The sequence below is a fragment of the Chelonoidis abingdonii genome, chromosome 8 (assembly GCF_003597395.2).
Source record: "Chelonoidis abingdonii isolate Lonesome George chromosome 8, CheloAbing_2.0, whole genome shotgun sequence".
Classification (NCBI taxonomy): Eukaryota; Metazoa; Chordata; order Testudines; family Testudinidae; genus Chelonoidis; species Chelonoidis abingdonii.
This window is the reverse complement of record NC_133776.1, coordinates 87,660,150-87,679,972: the sequence shown is the minus strand read 5'-3', so window position 1 is coordinate 87,679,972 and position 19,823 is coordinate 87,660,150. Positions and strand designations below refer to the sequence as shown.

The 19,823-nt window shown below is 40.5% G+C and overlaps 1 protein-coding gene across 2 annotated transcripts in view; it reads right to left on the bottom strand.

The window, feature by feature from the left end:
- The window catches only part of AMMECR1 (AMMECR nuclear protein 1), a 102,146-nt gene that overhangs the window by 6,740 nt on the left and 75,583 nt on the right, over window positions 1–19,823 (bottom strand). For both annotated transcript variants that reach the window (XM_075068816.1, XM_032788079.2), the window contains 2 exons: window positions 12,189–12,279; window positions 10,182–10,278 (listed from right to left, as the gene is read on the bottom strand). In XM_075068816.1, the coding sequence (XP_074924917.1) occupies window positions 10,182–10,278; window positions 12,189–12,279 (188 nt within the window). The remainder of the gene's footprint in view (window positions 1–10,181; window positions 10,279–12,188; window positions 12,280–19,823) is intronic.

The window sequence follows — 19,823 nt, the reverse complement described above, 5'->3', positions numbered from 1 at the left end:
TCTGAACTCTACCATGTCATGATCACTGCTGCCCAGGTTGCCGTTCACCCTTACTTCCCCGATCAACTCTTCTCTGTTTATGAGCAGGAGGTCGAGAGGCGCAAGGCCCCTCGTTGGTTCCCCCAGCATTTGTACCAGGAAGTTGTCCTCAGCGATCTCCAAAAACTTCCTGGATTGCCTGTGCACTGCTGTATTTCTCTCCCAGCAGATATCAAGATAATTGAAATCTCCCATGAGAACCAGGGCCTGTGATCTACAGACTTAGTTGTGATCTACAGATTTCTGCTAGTTGTCTGTAAAAAGCCTCATCCACCTCTTCAACTTAGTTGTAAATGTCCAGTCTGGACCAAATTATGCTTCTATACAGGTGCCAATGCAGAATAACTCCACTGAAGTCAAAATGGAGTTACTCACCTTTTTTGTACTAAAGCCTGGTATACACCTAAAAGTTAGGTGGACATAGCCTGTCCCCACCCCTCAGTGCTGTAGCTATGCCAACATAATCCCTAGACACAGCTAGGTTGACAGAAGAATGCTTCCATTGACTGAGCTACCATTCCTCAGGGATGGCATTCCTGCAGTGATAGAAAAAGCCCTTCTGTCACTGCCGGAGGCATCTACCTTATCGCACTATTGTGACAGCTGTGGTGCTGAACCCGTGCCGCTATAGCACCCATAGTGTGGACATGGCCCAAGTATAGCAAAGAAGAATCTGGCCCCTCGTAGTTCCTTTTTAAACTCTTTATAAAAAAATTAATAAAGTTTATAACAAAATTGCAAACTGCTGCCAGATTTACACTTCTGCTGTACTGTAAAATTGGAAATTATGTATTTATGTTGAGACTATACCTCGCGCTCTATTGCCACAAACTGATTCAAAAGACCAAAAATATAAGGGAAGCACAAGTGTACTTGACATGATAGTGTTTGTTAGTGATGTATTAATTCATCAAATGGCTTCCGGCCTTGGCTGAAAGACGAGTCGTGCATCTTCTCAGTTTGATGTAAATGAAGTGTGGCACTTCCTATGCTGCCCCTTCCACTCTGAAAATAAACCATCAACTTGACAGCTAATGAAGTTACCTGAATGTGTGTCAAAGCAGGCCAAGGGCAGTCAGTCTGAAACTAGAATCACATCTGCTTGTTTAACCAGATGGAAAAACAAAATCCTCCTGCTATCCTTCTGCCTCCTAAACCACTTTTTAGACATTCTCTGTGAGAGAAGAGAGAATTAAAGTTGATGCTAATACTAGAACTCAGAGGACAGCTGGAACTACTGCCATCACTCTGAAGTGGGGATCATGAGCAATGGACCAGGTTTCGTCTATTTCAAGGGTTCTCAAACTTCACTGCACCATAACCCCTTTCTATCTACAAAATTACTACACAATCCTAGGAGTGGGGAGCCAAAGCCTAGCCCCACTGCCCTGAGTGGGGGGGGAGGGAAAAGAAGGGGAAAGCCAAATTCCAAAGGGCTTCAGCCCCAGGCATGGGCCCTGTAACCTGAGCCCTGCCACCCATGGCTGAAACTCTTGGGCTTTGGCCCCAGGCGGTGTGGCTTGGGCCTCAGCTTTGACCCCGGGTCCCAGCAAGGCTAATGCCAGCCCTGGTGACCCCATTAGAACAGGGTGGTGACCCACAGTTTGAGAACTGCTGGTCTATTTAAATTTTTTTTCACCTCTAACTTCTTGAGTAGAGAGAGAAGTTACGCCTCTTGCGCGAATTCTCTCAATAGTCTAGGAGGGAAAGGGGGCAGCAGAAGCTGCATGACAACACAATTATTTCAATGCAAAAGCAACTGGAGCTGTTTCAAGATATCTTATCCCATGAGAAGTGTTTAGTGTTTCACTGTTACCCTATATCCCAGATGTTAGTAGGAGTTAGTTTAACAATTCAAATAACGCAACTACTGAAAGAAAGGAACAGTCCTCTAAATACATATTTTTGACTACTTCACTGATGAGGGCCAACAATTCTTCACTGGTTTGGGTGCTGCAAATGTAAAGAAAGACTACGCTCGAGCTGGAGGTGTTATTTATAGCTCAGGTAGATGTACGTGTGCTAGGTGTGATCAAGCTAACACACTAAAAATAGAAGTGCACCTGCAGTGGCAAGGGCAGTGAGATGGGTTAGCCACCTTGAGTACAATCATTTCCTGGTAAGTCTTATTCTCTGAAAACTGTAGGAGATTAGTATTCCTAGGTTCTTGTGACTTGCGGAAACTCATATCAAAGCTCTAATACCATTAACTCTAGCAGCAGGAGCCTCTCCTACCATCTCCGATTAGTTCTTTTCTAAGCAAAAGGTAAAAAGTTACAGAATTGAAAAAAAAAAAAAAAAGTTATGTTTTCTATACTTGGAAACTGAGTTTGGTTCTCTAAAGACTAGCTCCTCCCCTTGAGCCTCAGGACTGTATAATTTTCTCTCTTTGTATTCTCAACAATGATAAAGTTGACCAAGAGAATTCTGGATCGTGAGTTGTCAGTGAGCCACAAACGCTGTATTTTTCAATGACAATGTCCTCACTCACATCCAAAACACTTATTTTCACAGAGGACAATATCATTCTGCCTTCCTCCTCTCTGTATCTAAAACAGAGTAACCTAACTTGGTGGGCTACAGCACTGAGTATTTATCTTAAAGAGAACCCAACTTTTAGAAAATCTCAGTCTTTGTTTTTCACCACATTAAGAAGGCAGCTTCTATATAGCTAGAAGATTAAGGTATACATTTCACAAACATATCTCCTCCATCAGAAGCTGGCGATCACTCAAAGTTGGTGGCTACCTTGGAATGGACAAATCTCATTCATTCTATGAAAAGATCTGCAAGACCAGAGTGGTGGTGGTGTTCCCCACTCGTATTTTCATCAGACAGATACCCACTCTCTTTATATGGAGATGGCTTTTGGGCCTGACGGTTGGTACCACATCAGTAATTTAGTGCCTTATCCAAATTTACTGTTTAAATGAAATGATTCTCAGTGATTTCCCCCAGACCTGGGTGTGATTATCAGGGAATCTCTCTAGTACAAGTTATGAATTCTGGTTGATTTGTGGAGTTATTATGAAATGTTACTATGAAAACTGCTGTGATTATGAATACCTGTATATGTATATGTGTGGATCCTCCACTGCAGACAGAACCTGCAGGGGGTACACACCAGACAAGAGACAGTGGGGCATACTTAATGTTAATGATCATGCTTTAATCACACAAAAGTTATGCTAATGAACGGATGCATCCTAGGGGAAAACCAGCTTTATCCATCCTCTAAGGGTGCAGGGTTGTGGGGGGGAAGGAAAGTTACCAATCACTGAACAAACAGCAACAAAGAGAGACAGACAGGAAGAGGGAGCATTGGACAGAAGAAAGCAAAGTCGCAAGCTGGGGGGAAGGAAACTTCATGAGGGAAAAGCTACCCTATATGTAACAACACGTCCAAAGCAGGGAAACCCTGGCTGCCTTCCTGGACACAGATGGCCTCCAAGGACTTCCAAGAGACAAGTGATCTAACAATGTGCATTTTGTTTTGGATGTTAGTTATGGTCTATAGGATCTGTACTCTCTTGTGCTTTATATGATTAAGTAAAAGAGGATTATACGTTAAGACTTGTGAAGCATTTAGCACAGACACTTTGCACAAAAAACGGTGGTTAACTTTGCGTAACTGTAGCTCTTCATGTGCTGCACAGGTCCATTCCACTCTAGGTCTGCATGCATCCTGAGCATAGTCACTGGAAATTTTTCCCTCAGTGGTACCCGAAGTGTGTCACACGCCTTAGTACCGGTATAAAGCATCCAATTGACCCCTCAGTTCCTTCCAGAAAACCTCTGATGTACAGGGGCAGGAGGGGAGGTCATGGAATGGACACACAAAACATCTCAAAGAACAACAGCTACAGAAGGTTAGTAACAGTTTTTTCTTCTGTGTGATTGCACATGTGCATTCCACTCTAGGTGAGTCCCAAACAGTTGAACAGGTGGAGGAATCGGAGTTCATGGACACACTGCAGAACAATTTGCCCAAATTTGGCATAATCTCTGGCCTGTTGAGTGATGGCATAATGGGAGGAGAACGTGTGCACTGATGACCAGTTCACTGCTTTACAAATATCCTGAACAGGGATCTGCGCTAGGAAAGGCAGATATGTCATTTGAAAAAATGGATCAGTTATCCACCCAGGGTTGGAAAGCTGACATTGCTGCAAGGTGAACCTTGATAGAGGAGAGAGCTAAGCCCAGCTGCTTCAGGTGCAATAGATATTCTTAGAAGGATGACGGCATGGGTGAGACTCCACGTTGCAACACCCACACAGAGAACCGCTTCCACTTTGAAATGGAAGTAGTCCTGATGGAGGACTTTCTACTACCTAATAGGATCTGATAAACTTGCTCTGAGCAAGCCTGTTCTCTGGGATTTAGCCATGAAGCTTCCAGGTTAATAGGTGAAGGAAGCTCAGGTTTGAGTGGAATAGCTGACTGCGGTCCTGAGAGATCAGGTCGGGGGGCAACGGAAGAAGAATTGGTGTGACCTCTGAGAAGCTTAGCAGAGTGGAGAATCAATGTTGGCGGAACCATGCTGGGTCTATCAGAATGACCTGGTCTTGGTCCTGCTTGATCATTAGCAGTGCATGAGCAGGACAGGGCAAAAAGCATAGTAAAGATGTCCCATCCACAGTAGCAGAAAGGTTTCTGTGATAGAATCTGGAGTGTGGCCTTGTAGGGAGCAGAACTGGGGACACTTTCTGTGGTACTTGATTGCAAACAGGTCTATATGAGGATTCCCTCACTGCTGGAATACATCCGTCACCACATCTGGGCGAAGGGACCACTCTTGATGATGGGAGGAAGACCTGCTGGGGCAATCTGCCATCTCATTTTGTGTTCTTGGACAAAAGAGGCAAGAGGAAGCTCCTCTTTGCCTGCTGACATAAAACATGGCTGCAACGTTGTCCATGAGAACAAACAACTTTCTGCCCATAATGTGGGGCATGAAGGTCTGACAGGCCAGGTGAACTGCTCTAAATTCCATGACACTGATGTGGAGTGAAAGTTCCTCCAGAAATCAAAGGCCTCGAGTTCTGAGGGGCCATAGGTGAGCTCCCTACCCTAGCTTGAGGTGCAGCCTTGCATGTTGTACCACGTAAGTACATGAGGCCATGTGACCTATTAGTCTCATACAATTTTGGGCTGCTGTGATTGGATGACCTCTGAGGTATGTTTTCAGGGATGTGCTTGACTGGAAACATCCCTCTGGGAGGTAGGCCCTGACCTGAGTAGAGTTGAACACTGCTCCAGTGAACTCTATCCTTTGTGCTAGAGTGAGGGTAGACTGCTCTACATTTATCAGAAGGCCTAGGGACTTGAACACTACCTGAGCCCTGGACCAGCTCTTGTCTCGTCAGTCATCTAGATAAGGGTAGACCTGCACCCCTAAACTTCCTCAGGAACACTCCCACTATCACCATACATTTTGTGAACACCCATGGAGCTGCAGCCAGGCTGAATGGGAGGACTGAATAGGTAGTACAAGTGGTTCACTACGAATCTGAGGAACCTTGTGTCTCCTTGCGGTATTGATATATGAATAGGCGTCTCTTTAATGGAGGATGGTGTACCAATCCCTGGTATCCGGAAAGGGAATAATGGGAGTCGAACCCTTTCTCTCTGGCTTAGAAGTGTGGGACAGAAAGGGAACTTGAGAAGTCTTCTGGTCCAGTCCCATGCACTCAAACCAGGACTAAGTATTATCTAGACCATCCCCTGACGGGTGTTTGTCTAACCTGCTCTTAAAAATCCCCAATGATGGGGGTTCCATAACCTCCCTAGGCAATTTATTCCAGTGTTTAACCACCCTGACAGGAAGCTTTTCCTAATGTCCAACCTAAACTGCCCTTGCTGCAATTTAAGCACAGTACTGCACGGGCTATTGGGGCCTATATGCTTCCTTGAAGGTGCTGATGTGTACAGTCCAAGGGACTTAGGCATTCCCCGGGAGTCTTTTAATCCATGAAGCTTCAAAAAAGTACATCCTGCAGGAGTCCCAAGGACAGTAGTCATGAATTCCTGCATATGTCCATTGCCAAAGCCATGGACCTGGCTACCGAGTCAGCCACATCCAAAGCAGCTTGTAACGAGGCACTTCCCACTAATTTTCCTTTTTTCACCAGCGAGGAGTACTCTTGCCTAACCTCTTGTGGGACCAAGCCCTTGAACTTCCACGTGGAGTCTGACGTGTTAAAATCATACCTGCCCAGCAGCGCCTGCTGGTTTGCAGTTCTGAGTTGTAACTCCTCCTAGTAAAATAAACTTTTCTACCAAACAAATCCAGTTTTCTGAGTCCTTTTATTTTGGGGTTGCACCCTGACAGGGTGACCAGATAGAAAGTGTGAAAAATTGGGATGGAGGGAGGGGAGGTAATAGGCACCTATATAGTGGGACCGTCCCTATAAAATTGGGACATCTGGTCTCTGATGATCCTGTCTTACTCCCTCATTGGCAGCAGATACCAGCAGGGATCCCGTGGTGGGAGGGAGGGGAAGATGGGTGTACAAGTACTCATAACCCTGGGAAGGAACAAAGTATTTTTGCTCAGCCCTTTTTGACATGGGGGGAAGTGATGCAGGGGTCCATAATGGCCTCACTGAGAAGCAGGGCTAATTTTGATGGGACTGGCACAGCTAAAATGTCAAGTAGGCTATGGGAGGACTCCTTCACTACCTTCACCTGTATGTCCAAATTTAAGGCCACTTTCTTCAGCAAGTCTTGGTGAGCCTTATAGTCATCGAGGGAGCTGACACGCCTGTTCCTAAGGCTGCCTTGTCAGTGGAGGAGGCAGCCAGCATCAGCTGTGGATACTCTTTGGCTCAGCAGGATCTTGTTAAGCTGGCTCCTGTAGTTTGGTGCTGACCTCGGTAAGAGAGTCAAGACTGGGTGCAGCCAGATGAGATGGTGGTGCCCTTCAGCATGGTTGGTACCGATATAGTGTTGGTACTGCAGATGTAAACAGCTCATCCGGTACTGGAACTGAAGGTGCCTGCGTAAGTGCCAGAGTCAACAGTGCTGACTTCTGCAGTACTGAGCCAGAGAAGTGGCCTGGTTTAGATCTAACTCTGCTCTGGTCCCCATGCCTGGCCATCCTCGTTGGTGATCGGTGCCAGGACTCAGGTATGGCAGGAGAAGCACTCCTTACCAATATGGAGGCATTCAGTGCCGAGACTCACCAGCCTGGCTCAAATGGCAGTTTCAGTGCGGCTCCATGAGCAAAAACTTCAGCCTGGCCTCCCGATCCTTCTTTGTGCGAGGTTTAAAGTCTCTGCAGATCTGGCAACAGTTCCCAATGTGAACTTCTCCTAGGCACTTGCAGCCTGAGTGTAGGTAGGTCAGGAGCATAGCCTTGTTGCAAGAGGCACAGGGCTCAAAGCCCGGTGACCAAGACATGCCTCAGCACCAGAGAATGGACCAAAACTAAATCACCAAATTACAGAACTTAACTAAAACTAATTACAACTAACCAAACAAATATAAGAAAAAGAAGACCACAGAGACAGCTTGCCAAAAAGAACTGCTATCCATCATGGGCAGTAAGAAGGAATTGAAGGGATGTGGGGTCAGGTGGGTGATTTATATTGGAACTATAGGTGCATGGCATCAGAGGGCACTTGAACTGCCCTGATGGGTATCACTGATGGAAAAATTTCTGGTGACTGTGCTTGAGGCGCTTACAGACTTACGGTGCAATGCACATGTGCAATCACTCAAACAGGAACTACAGTTCCTCGAGAACTAAACTGTAATCAGAAACTTCACTCCTTTAGGGTGAAGTTCTAGGAGAGGGTGTGTTTAAGCACAGGAGAGTCTGAAGGGTTAGCACAGCGCTCAGAGGCTAGGTAGCTTGACAGCAGGTTCCTGCTTTCAGAAGAGGGTGCCAGAAAAAAGGTTAGCATCTCAACAGTATACCTAGGGAACTGAGGATTGGAGCAACGGCTAGACTTCATTCAGGCTCCAGAGGCTTAAAACACACAGGGATGCAGAGAAACAACAGTCCAGTGGGTAGCCAGCAAAGGGGCACATGGCCAGATCTGCGATACTGGAATCTTACCTCTACTTTGGACTGTCACACATGAAAATAAAGTACAGACATTTTGTCCTGCCTGTTAGCTTCTTTTCTCCTAGTTTCAGTACTTGAGGTGATATACATGGGACAAGTATTCCTACATCTCTTTCTCTCTCACATTGCTATACTGAAATAAATGAAAAAAAGTGTCTGTCTACAAAAAGATGAGGGAAGTAATTCTATATTTAGCAGTCACTGTACTGGTATCACTATTTGAGTAATGACATCTGGAACTTTCTACAGAGGACTTGCTTTTGTTATGAATCTGAGTGACAAGTCTGGTTCTGCCGCTACCTGCGTGCAGAAGGGAGAATCCAAATAGGAATGAGAAACACAAACTATGGGAAAAGAGAATTAAAACCCACCCAAACCTGTCTTTCCTTTTAAAGTGTCTAAGATACTTCATAACAAATTTGTAATCTATGGGGACATTCCAAAAATAAATTAAGGGTTCAGTAGGAGGCAGGAAATTTCATGCAGTTTTAGTAGAGAAACAGGTTCTGTAACACAGATAGACCAAATTTGACTTTTGCTCAAAGACTGAGCCCAAGTGATAATACTTTGTATAATATATTGGTCTAGTGTGGGTAATGATGACTTTCTATAGTGGCTGTTCTCGGAAACCATGCAGCCTGATACTTATTTCAGTGCTACAGCATCCTTTGGTGCTGAAAATCCTATGTTCTGTTCCTGCTAATGTATGAAGGTGGGTGGTTACCACGTGGCTACCCTGAAAATTTCAGACAGAAAGAGGTCAGTGGCTTGCTAAGGACGCATATATTACTCTTGTTGTGCCTTAACAGGATCTTTAAGTTTTAGTTCTGCAAAGGAGTAGTAATGAGAGATTCTTCTCTATGGTTCTTTTGGGAACAACATGTCCTGGGGTATTAGTGCCAAATGAAGCAAAATATGCCAAATGGACCTTAGAATACCTTATTTTACTATAGCCTCATGGCCCGTTGATGATGAACTTATAGAGAAAGGTCTTATTTGAATAGACATAATGGCTTGAGAAGAGTATTGACAGCATGATGGTTGACTGACGTAGAACGTCATTACCACCTTTGGAAAGAATTTAGGGCAAGTGTGTAGCACCACTTTATCCTTAAACTGGTTTGTGTAAGTGGGCCCAGTCACTGAGGCTTGAAGGGAATTAAGTGTCTAAAATGAAGTAACTGTCACCAAGAAAAAAATCTTTCTAGAGTGCTCCCATCTCCAGGAATGGTTAACTATTACCAATGGTACCTTTGGAGAAGTGAAAATGACTTACTTGTAATTCTTTTTTCTCTGACTCTTAGTAGATAACCTGCAATCTCTCAATTTTGTAATTTATTTATTTTTCAAGTTGTTAACAATGTACCTCTCTAGGTGCATGCAGAACTGCCCCTATAAAACCACATTTCTCCATCATCCAGTTGACAGTGTGTCCTCTAAAAATGAGAACATAATCTCAAAGCACTAAAAGTCAACAACACTGCCTAGTTTGTGTGAAGGGAGTGACATCCCCAGCCCAAGAACATAGGGACCGACTGTCAGGCTGATTAACCCAGCTGTAGGGGTAATGTTACGTAATGTATCACCTTTCAGAAAGGTTGGGAGGGTAATGTAGTTTCCTAGCAAGGGCATATGAAGCACCTGCACAAGCTGAACTTTAGAATTTTGAACAGTGAGAGTTTCGAACCCTAGAGGGGATATCTGTTACACCCAGTGCACTAACTTTGGAAAATAAGAGCTACCACACCCTTATCATTTTTCCAAGTTGCAATCTTTAAGCAGCTGCATGAAATAAAATATACAGAGGACTCTTGAAAAGATATACATTAAACAGCAGCTCATTCTTCCCTTGCTGAGTGTTGTGAACTGCTGTGACTATTAATGGAAGTTAAAGACACACACCAAAAGAAGAAAGGACCGCTGTTGCAGAAGGAAAGATATTGTTAAATCTGTTACTATGAAGGAAGACTTTACCATCAATATTTTAGCAGATGTCTGCAGGAAATAAACAAACTAGGGAAATATTGAAATAACAAAACATATCTGTAACGTAGCCCCTAATACATACCTGGTCAGTTTTATGGTTTTCCTGAACTCATTACTAATTGGAGCTTTGTAGCCTCCTTTCCTCAATAAGGAATCTATGGTCTGAATGTGGTCCCATCCTGTTGAATTTTATTAGAATAAATATCAGCAAAGAGCATGTAATGAAACAGACTTCACATAAAAATATTACTTAGTTATATTTTTGCATCTACTCTGCTAAAGTCCATTATAAAGATTCCCATAGATCTATAACATGTAAATTCCTAAGAACAGCCTCTTGCAGGAAGTACTATATATAGGATACTTCCTACATCAAAATAAGTTTATTGTGCAAGGCAAAGATCTTGCACATAGTTTAAAAGTAGATCCAATACAGCCATGCTTTCTCGGTATGGAGAAACAAAAATTATATCCTTCCAAAATCTAAAGGCTGTAAAAGAAAAAGAGGACTTCATCCTACTATGGCAAAGTCACGTATCACAGTAACCCTTTAAATCATATTGAAATAAAATACATAGAACCACTTGAAAATCAACTTTCTCTTGGAAATATTGCATGTAAGCAATTTTAACTGGCTCAAAGTGTGCTTTAAGGGGTGCAGATGGAGGACAGAAAAATCCCATGCCTCATCACCAAATGGTATAGGGTCTCTCAGATCTTTCTGTAAGTGCCACTGTTAAAGTTAACAGCGATTCTTCCATTTTCAGAATTACAACATTAAACAATTTGCGGGGTTGGCTTATATATTTTTGGAGTATTAATCCACAAATAGCTTAGATTAATTATGGTTCTCCAACAAGTCTTTGACACTATTTTTAAGCAATATATAAAATCAAATTTTGAATACATAGTATCTCAATAATATGCAGAAAATGAACTGTGCATCTTTTATTGATAAAATGGTTAGATGTATTTCAAAAGTACACAATTGCTTAGATTATTCAGATAGGTTAGACACAAAGAACTAAATTATATAATTTTGCTTTGTTTAATAAACCACATGTATAAAAACCTGTTTTTTTTAAGAACCCAAAATTATATATATAAAAATGCTGACTAAAGAAGTTCACATGACAATTACACTTTATAAATATAGTATGAGCTGTCTTAAGTGACCATATAAGGGCTCAGCAAAAAACACTTTTTCCTGAAAGATGCAGATCTATAAGTACAGAACAAACAAAACTGTACTGGAAATCTGGGGGATAATTTTAAGTGGTCACTTGCAGACAAGGAGTTGTATATTCAAGGTGATCCTTAGTGCACGTTTTTCTTTATCTCTTAACACAACAAATCAAAACATAAGGAGGCAAATGCAAAAACAAAGCAAAAATGAAAAAAGAAAACCCTTGAGTCATAGCTAGAAGAGAAAACATTAGTAAGTAGTTAGCAGATCAGCACCACATACTGGTATTAAACAGAACTAGTGTATTTTGTTCTTTCAAATGATGAACTTGTAAGCCTGTGCCTCTTTTAAAAGGGACACACTTTCATTTACAAAAGTATTTTGGGACATTCATTATGAAACCAACTCCCTTCTACCCACTCAAGAAACAATGGGAAGCCAAAGCTCTTAAAGAGGATTAAGTGACGGCAGTGAGAGCCTAACAAGAGAAAAACTTCAGTATTGCAGGTTGAGAAATAACTCCACAGTTAAGATCCATGAGCAGTCATCCCATCACTAAGTTAAACGGGTTTTGCATTTCACTGATTGTAGCAAGTTGGGTGTATGAAAAATGGCAGCTTTTAATTAGCACTGTACCATCCCCTACATCTTTTATTTTGCATATTGCTGCTACTTTACTCTTTATTTATGACCTGCTTAACAAACTGCTACAATTTATTGAAATCTTCCCAATAAAGGGATTGATTTTATACAGGCACGTAAGTGGCATTTATAAGAGTCATTCCTTACAGTTAAGTATTGCTCCATCATCTGACATCAGTGCAAGGTCAAATATTGCATTTTAGGTTTATATGTATATTTAAATTCTTCACCAGATCATATGAAATAAAGTGCAACAATGACCTTGCTCCTTTGCAACCTCCGGTAAGTAGGTGGCGGTGCGTTTTGATCCTTTTTCATTGACGAATTCTATTCGAATGCCATGTACACCCACCTGAAAGAAATTGGCAGTTTTATTAGTACATTTAAAAATAATACAAGAAATTTCTAACATGAAAAATCCCAAGATGTGAGCCTTTTATTACCCAATTCTAGATTGAGGGAAGAAAAAAAACAAACATTTTCAAGGTAATTCTGAAGTGAATTTAACCCTCTTTAATAGCATCCAGCTGACAGGCTGGCCAGGGCAGTGGCAGTGCAAGCATGCCCTACACTGCCCCACTGAAGTACTTCATCTCTGACCTGAAGGGAACACTGTTTGAGGTGAGAGTATTTGGTCTCCATGTTCATTCAGTGCTTAACCTCTCTTTCGATCCTGCCAACGGGGGTGTTATTAACAGGATGTGAACACCTGCCCACCAAAAAGTGAACCAAGATCACCAGTTCTATTTCATAGGCAACCAGCTGGTCTAATGACTTGTGGCCATTAACAACCAGGATCTTGTCTGAACTGGCAACCTAATGGGGAAAGGTTTGAGCTATTACCAGTCCCTTGAGCCTTCCAGTTCATGAAATTTCCACTAAGTGTATGAAGAAGAGGAGTACAGGAAAGAAAGGTATTTCAAAGCTTTGGGAAGCTAATCAACTTCAAATTCATATTTCCATATATAGCAAGACTATTTTCTAATGTAAGGTCTACTGCCTACAATTGCTGACAGAAAGGAGTGACATGCAACTTTCATGAGATGCTCCAAATTCCTAGAAGAAGTAGGCTGGTGCCCTTTCGAGGCATTGTTTGCAAAAGTAATGCGTGTGTACACAGCACTTCCCTATTTTCAAAGGTACAATAATTCTGCTGTAAACACATGCTCTTCATCAGTTTGTCGTAAGAGGCCTCCAGCTGGGAGTGAAATTTCTTACCAAAATTTAAATCAACAGTTTTCAGTGACACAAATGTAAAATAAAATGTTAGTAGCCTCAGATTTTTATTCCTGTGCTCCTTAAATTTGGAAGTCTTCAGGTGCAGGTGGAAACAGGAGTATTGTGTGTTTAAAAGCTTATAGTGTTATTTGGTTTAGATACCTGTTTTTTTGCACAAACTAATTTGATTTCAATAAAAAGAAGAGAGAGATTTTTAGAATGAAGACTTACTCTAGAACAACTGCATGGCAACCAAATTCAAAACCAAGGATTAATATAATGAAGCACCCAGGCTCCCCAGGGCCAACTGTCCAATTAACACACAGATATTTCAAGGTAAATATTATACAAAGTTTTTTTGCTCTAGCATCTTCATGTGGCTATGAGTGTGGGTTGAGGGGAGGGAGATTACTCAGGTGACCTTGACTTGCAAATTCTCCTCCTCTTTATCAACGCACAATGTCTGAAATATGATTAAACTTTTCTGAATTGATTCACATCTTCATTCAGAAAAGTTTCATCTCTAACCTCCTTCATATCAACTGGTCTCAATTAATCTCTCTTACATTTCTGAACCTAAACTTTCAAGTAAGCAGGTGTAACTTTGTTTTAGAAGCCAAATCTGTACTCTTTGAAGGTGTAATTCTGAACCAGACAGTTCTATTATGGCAAATGGAAATTTGGGAATGAAAAGTTTAAGCAGATCTTGCCTAATTTATTCTAGGGTCAAGGAAACCAACTAGTAACTTTATGCAAACTGTAAGACCATATCTGAATGATGGGAAACTTCACACTAGTACAAAGTGATGCACATGTGAAGCTCAGGTGCCCCCTTTTATTAGTGTAGCAATTTGCATCTTTTTCAGATCAAATTTGCAAGACAAACTGATTACAGCAGAAAAGTAATTACAGATTGACTAAATGCCAAGAAAAAACCCAAAATGTATCCTGACCAAAACATTTATGTTTACATACAAACACTACCAGTTTTAAATTTTCCGACATACCAGAAACTGAAAAAACATCTATCTGTCCTAAAACACAACAACTGCAACTCCTTTGAAATCTATTTTTATTACAGCATGTAGATCGGGATTGGGGTCCCGTTGTTCTAGACAATATGCAAATCCAGTGCAGGACGGTGACTACCATGAACAGCTTACAATCCAATTTTAGAAAAGGTTCAACAAGTGAGTTTAGCAAGCAATTGGAGGTAGAAAGAGGAGGACAGACAAGTGTAACTACATGAGCCTGTCAAAGTTTTGTAGCCTAAGTCACATATAACATGACCATGGATTCCATTTTAAACCGTAATTTTTTTTTTAACTTTTTCTGTTTCCAATTTGTACAAAAATATCGTATTTAGCCTCTGTGTATGGTAATTTTCAGGCTATTATTATTAATCTACCTATTTCCATGCTGCTTCTATTAGGCAACTCACAGAGCAGTCACCCAGGGTATTGGTTGTGCTGTGATAACATATATGCACCCTCATCACTCTTCTTGCCTGCTTTATAATAGTAAGTTAGAAGGCTATTGACATTCTCCTTGTTTTAATTCACAAGTGATAATACTTTTATGAATCCTAAGAACAGATAAGGAGAGCAGTGGGATTGGAATCTAGATGAACAGATATAGTATTTACGGTAGTACACCTCTACCCCGATATAACGCTGTCCTCGGGAGCCAAAAAATCTTCCCGTGTTATAGGTGAAACCACGTTATACCGAACTTGCTTTGATCTGCCAGAGTGCGCAGCCCGGCCCCGCAGAGAGCGGCTTTACCGCATTATATCGGGGTAGAGATGTATATATTCAATTAGTCAAGGCATTTTGTAAAATATGTTTTATTTTTAGCATGTCTTCAAAATCAAATTTAAAAATTTTGTGGAATATATAAAGTAAGGTCCACCTTCCTGTGCTAATATCCTGTGCAACAGAGGTGATCATGAAAACTTATAGTTTACAATATTCATGAGGAATTAACCAGAAATACAGTAAAAGCTTTGTTATCTGGCACGTTGGGGGAATGGTGGGTGCCGGTTAATCAAATATTCTGGTTAACAGAGGTATAAAATATTTTTTTTGACCAATGAAATACCAAATTTTCAAAGAATTAGAATTTAATAAAATGAATAAAGTATAAAATACAGTAGTGCAGTACGGAGATATTCACCAATCTAGCTGTAGTACTGCACTGCAGAGTGGTTGGTTTCTTGAAGTACTTAGGTGTATACAGGTAACCTACTGTATAGAAAACTTTTATCTTATGAACACTACATATCACTATAGGCACTGCATGGTGTACATGCATATCACTAAAATTATACTGAACATAATTTAATATTTCGTGATTCAGAAGACACTTCAAGGCTCCTGCAGTGCCTCAGGGTCATCGTTATCAACATCAATTATCATTGAAGATAGGGAAGGTGTAGTGGATTGGGCTGAATCTGTAATAACCCTAAGACGCACCCTGGAAACTATTTTTTTGAATAAATCCCTGATAACAGCTTGCTTGCTTGTCTTCTGCCTCTTTTGCATAAAAGTAGGGTGCAAAATGTGCAACTGCATAACGTTCTGGGCAGTATACTATTCCCCGCTACTAGATTGAAGATTTTTATTGGGAGATATCAGAAATGCTGGATAATAGAGCTTTCCGACTGATAAAGTGCCGGATAACACAGCCTTTACTATACTGATGACGTGCTGAATATGATTCAATACCCAACCAACAAATAACTGCACTCCAACAGACAGTAAACATAATTCTCATTGATGCGTAGATTGTGTGTCATAACCAATTCAACGGACTGACAGAGTTCATGAAAACGTCTTGCTCTAATTCTGATGTCCAACGCACTCCTGACATACTACTAACCCTTCCCACAACTACACAAGAAATTGCATTGGTATAACCTAACTTGTGAATTTAAACCACTATAGCTAACAACTGAAAACCTCTGCGTGGACATTCCTCTTCTGGTGTAAGTGTGGGTTTTTTTGTTTTTTTTTCCAGTTTAGGTTAAATTGACTGGACCAGGCTTAAATTTTGGGCGGTTGTTTTTTTAAAACTGTCTCTTGGGTGCATCTCTTCACCAGGAACTCTAAAATTACTATCTAATTTCGTACAGACTGATGAAAAGCCATCTCTCAGTTATTACTATTCACTTTCATCTCATCATCAAACCCCACAGCCACAGTCTCAAGAGGCTTCTACAGCTTGGTAGCATTTCATCAAAGGACAACAAATTCAGGATAAAAGACCATTTTACATTATTTTAGGAACCAGAAGCTGACAAAATACTGGCCATTAAGTAGCCTGAATTTGTACGATGGTATGCTTAATGTGGAACTACTGAAGAAACTTGGCTAATTTTCTGTGCTGTCTGAATCCTGACTTTTCTTGATGTCAGGAAGGCTTGTTTCAATATCACAAAGCTTTGTCAAGAAATCTGAATCACTTTGTGGTGAGAAGACACAGATGATCTTAACAGGAGAAAAAAATGACTGAAAGGATAAAGTACTGGGGAAACCCATCTGTGATTGGGTGTGAGTGACTAAGAAATGATAGCATAGCTTCTGCTTCCTTCTGTATTTTCATAAAAGAGAAATGCAGAAAACATATACATTAGTTTGTCGTTCACACATTAACAAGGTATCCACTCCCAAATAGCCAGTCTGTAGTACCAAAGCTTGCCTCATGAAACATATAAGCATATTTCATACTTGTCCTATCCATTTTGTAGGATTTAATTTTTTCCTCCCAGGGGCTCCTGATACAGCGTCCTGAACCTCTTTCGTGGGGTAAGGGATTCAGTGGCCTAAGATGCAGAATGGATAGGAATCTCCTCTTTTATTTAGGATCTAAGCAAACCAAACAATTCCCTTTAAAAAAAAAGATTCTGAAACCCAGTGTATTGTTTAGTAACCTAGCAGAACATTTTTTTGTGTTTGATTTCCTGTGTGGAGCATTGTATTGTAAGGAAATGTCTCGCTAAATAGTTTAAAGATTCCAACTCTGACATGAGTTGAGAGTAAAGGAATTCAAAAGCAAAAAAGCAATGAGCAAAAAAAAAATAATAATTTTGGAGAAGAGGAAATTGCAGTCTGGGCAGGGCAGGGATGACCTTAGTGGAGGGGGAGAGAAATTAGGAAGGAGATTGTACGAAGGATAAAGGGAGGAATAAAACTGAGTTTGCTTTGGGGCTGGATGGCTGCAAGGGGAAATGGAATGGGAGAAAAGGTCCCATCAGATACACTGGTGGATGTGAAAAGGTGCAGATCTTATTGCCTCCATGTCAATGGCATTAAACAGTATTTTACCTCCATGAGTTGCTTCCCCACTTGCCCTCTGGTGTCTACATTCTCTATTGAAGTATTATCATTCAAAAACATATCCCAGAATTCATGACACTGCCTGTCTCAGACCTTTTCTTGATGGAAAGGCTGAGACACAACACAAAAGTAGTCATTGGACAGGGGTAGTGGAGAGATGTCTCGTGGGAGGAAGACTCTGTTTAGAGAAATGAGGAGACAATGCATATCTGCCCAGCATCCATTTCAAACCACCACGTCTGTGAACTACTGATGCACAGTGCAATCACATACAATCATGCGTGAATGGAAACCCTATGTATTTTATGAAGTGTCTTCATGAACCACTGTACTGAAGTGATCCTTTGACAGTAAATAGAAAAAGGTGCAAATCTTTATAAGAGGTGAAAATGGTGGCAATCTGAAAAATCATATGGGAGCTAATGGCAGTCAATTCACTCATGTCTCCTGTTTACTCGCCTGAAGTCTCTGCTGCAAAGAGGATCTCTTACTGCTTGCTGCAACTGAAAAACTGATCTCTTCAGTTTGAGAAAACAATTCATTAATCAGTGGAAGGAAGATCTATCAGTCTGTTTCAGGGTATAGGAGGCACTCCTGTCCTGAACCACGTCTTCAAATGATCTTGCCTCTAAACCACCACAACAAGCTGACTGGATCTGCAATTTTGAAATATTTTGACTTCTGTCAGCAAATTGCTGAATTAGCTCCCACAAGATCTCAATAGCATACCTACAGAAGTAAGGTCTCCTAACCAGGCTGATGATTTTTCAGGATGATCTGGAAATGAGCAGTTATACCAGATGGAAGACCCAGAATCTCTCTTTAGGTCATATTCTAGCCATCTTGAAATGTCTTTTTGCCACTGACATTGCATAACTGCAGTTCCCTTAAAAGAAACATGGATGACATAAGCTGTCTCACTGCAAGGGGCATGTACAGTGACACATCATTCTTTTAAGGACTAACATTTCAGTATAAACTTCTTACTTCATATGGAATGCCTGTACGTCATTTATAATTATATATAGCACCATCACTTGAAAAGCATGGTAGAAAGAACCACAGGATTCTGCCATGTTTCAGGAGACTCATTACATTATGGCCACCTCTTGATTCCCTTACCACGTTAGAGGCTTTTAAAGTACAATATTAAAATATTTGACAATACTCTTGCCTTTCCCACCCTTCCAAAAAAGGCTAATAGTTTCCCTTATTGAAGTGTCTTAAGAAATTTCATAGCAAATATTTTTCTACAGAATTTTTAAACCAACATATAGAATGCTACAGCTGGGATATAGTTCTCTATTTAATTCTATACGTAGGATTACAAATTCTATCAAAAGGAATTTATATTTTATTACTATCTGAAGTCATTTCTGTCAAATCCTATTTTTTCTTCTGTTATTAAATTTTATAGGACTTTGCATAAAATATAGAATGTGAAATTTGGTTTTAAGCCCCTCTCTCGAACAAATATGTATTTTGGTCATTTTCAAGCAATATGCTTATTTGATAGAACATAATGGCTCCTTTGAAACAGTTTGTCATTATGTAAAAATATTTATCTGGAAACTTGAAATGGATATTTCAACTTGGGAAGATAACGATCGTTACATTATACTGTATTAGATGATAGCATGAAGCCAATAAAATATTAGAGTACATTTAAAACATTATGAAAAACAGTTTCTGAACATGCTAAACTGTAGCAAGCAGACTAGACAAAATCTCAACCAGTTTAAATTTTTTACTAAATTGATTTAATTATTGGCCTGTAAAGTTTCATTTAAAAAAGCCGCTGTAGTTATTAATGCTTGAAAAATTGTGGTCCAAACATATATTGTACTTATGTAGCTCAGAGACCAACAATTGGATTATCTAAAAAAACACCTGTTCCTGGTTTACGACAAAGCTTCAGCTCAGAGTAAATTTTTGACAGATGAGAGATAAATCATGAAAAATGGTGTTTATGGTGAAAATACTGATCGTTCCTCAAAGAAAACTAGCACCCATTTTGCTCAGTAGTAGAGAAGACATGAAGCTGCTGTCACTACCAATTAACTGTGAAATGCATTATATTTAAGTTTTCAATTACTATACAATTGGCACTTCTGAGGCTAATTCTGGAGACAGTTACTCCAATGAAAATGAGGTCACTTCTGACCTTCACCAGTGAGAGCACCCAATTATGGAGACTATACACCAGTTTTCAACTTGCACGTACAGCCAGTAGAAAAGCATTACTGTTTTTAAAAAACGAACTAAGCATTAGAGCTCTTATGTGTGTTAAACCATTATTAACACAAGACAGTGGAATTTGTTTTCTTTTATAGTGGACTAG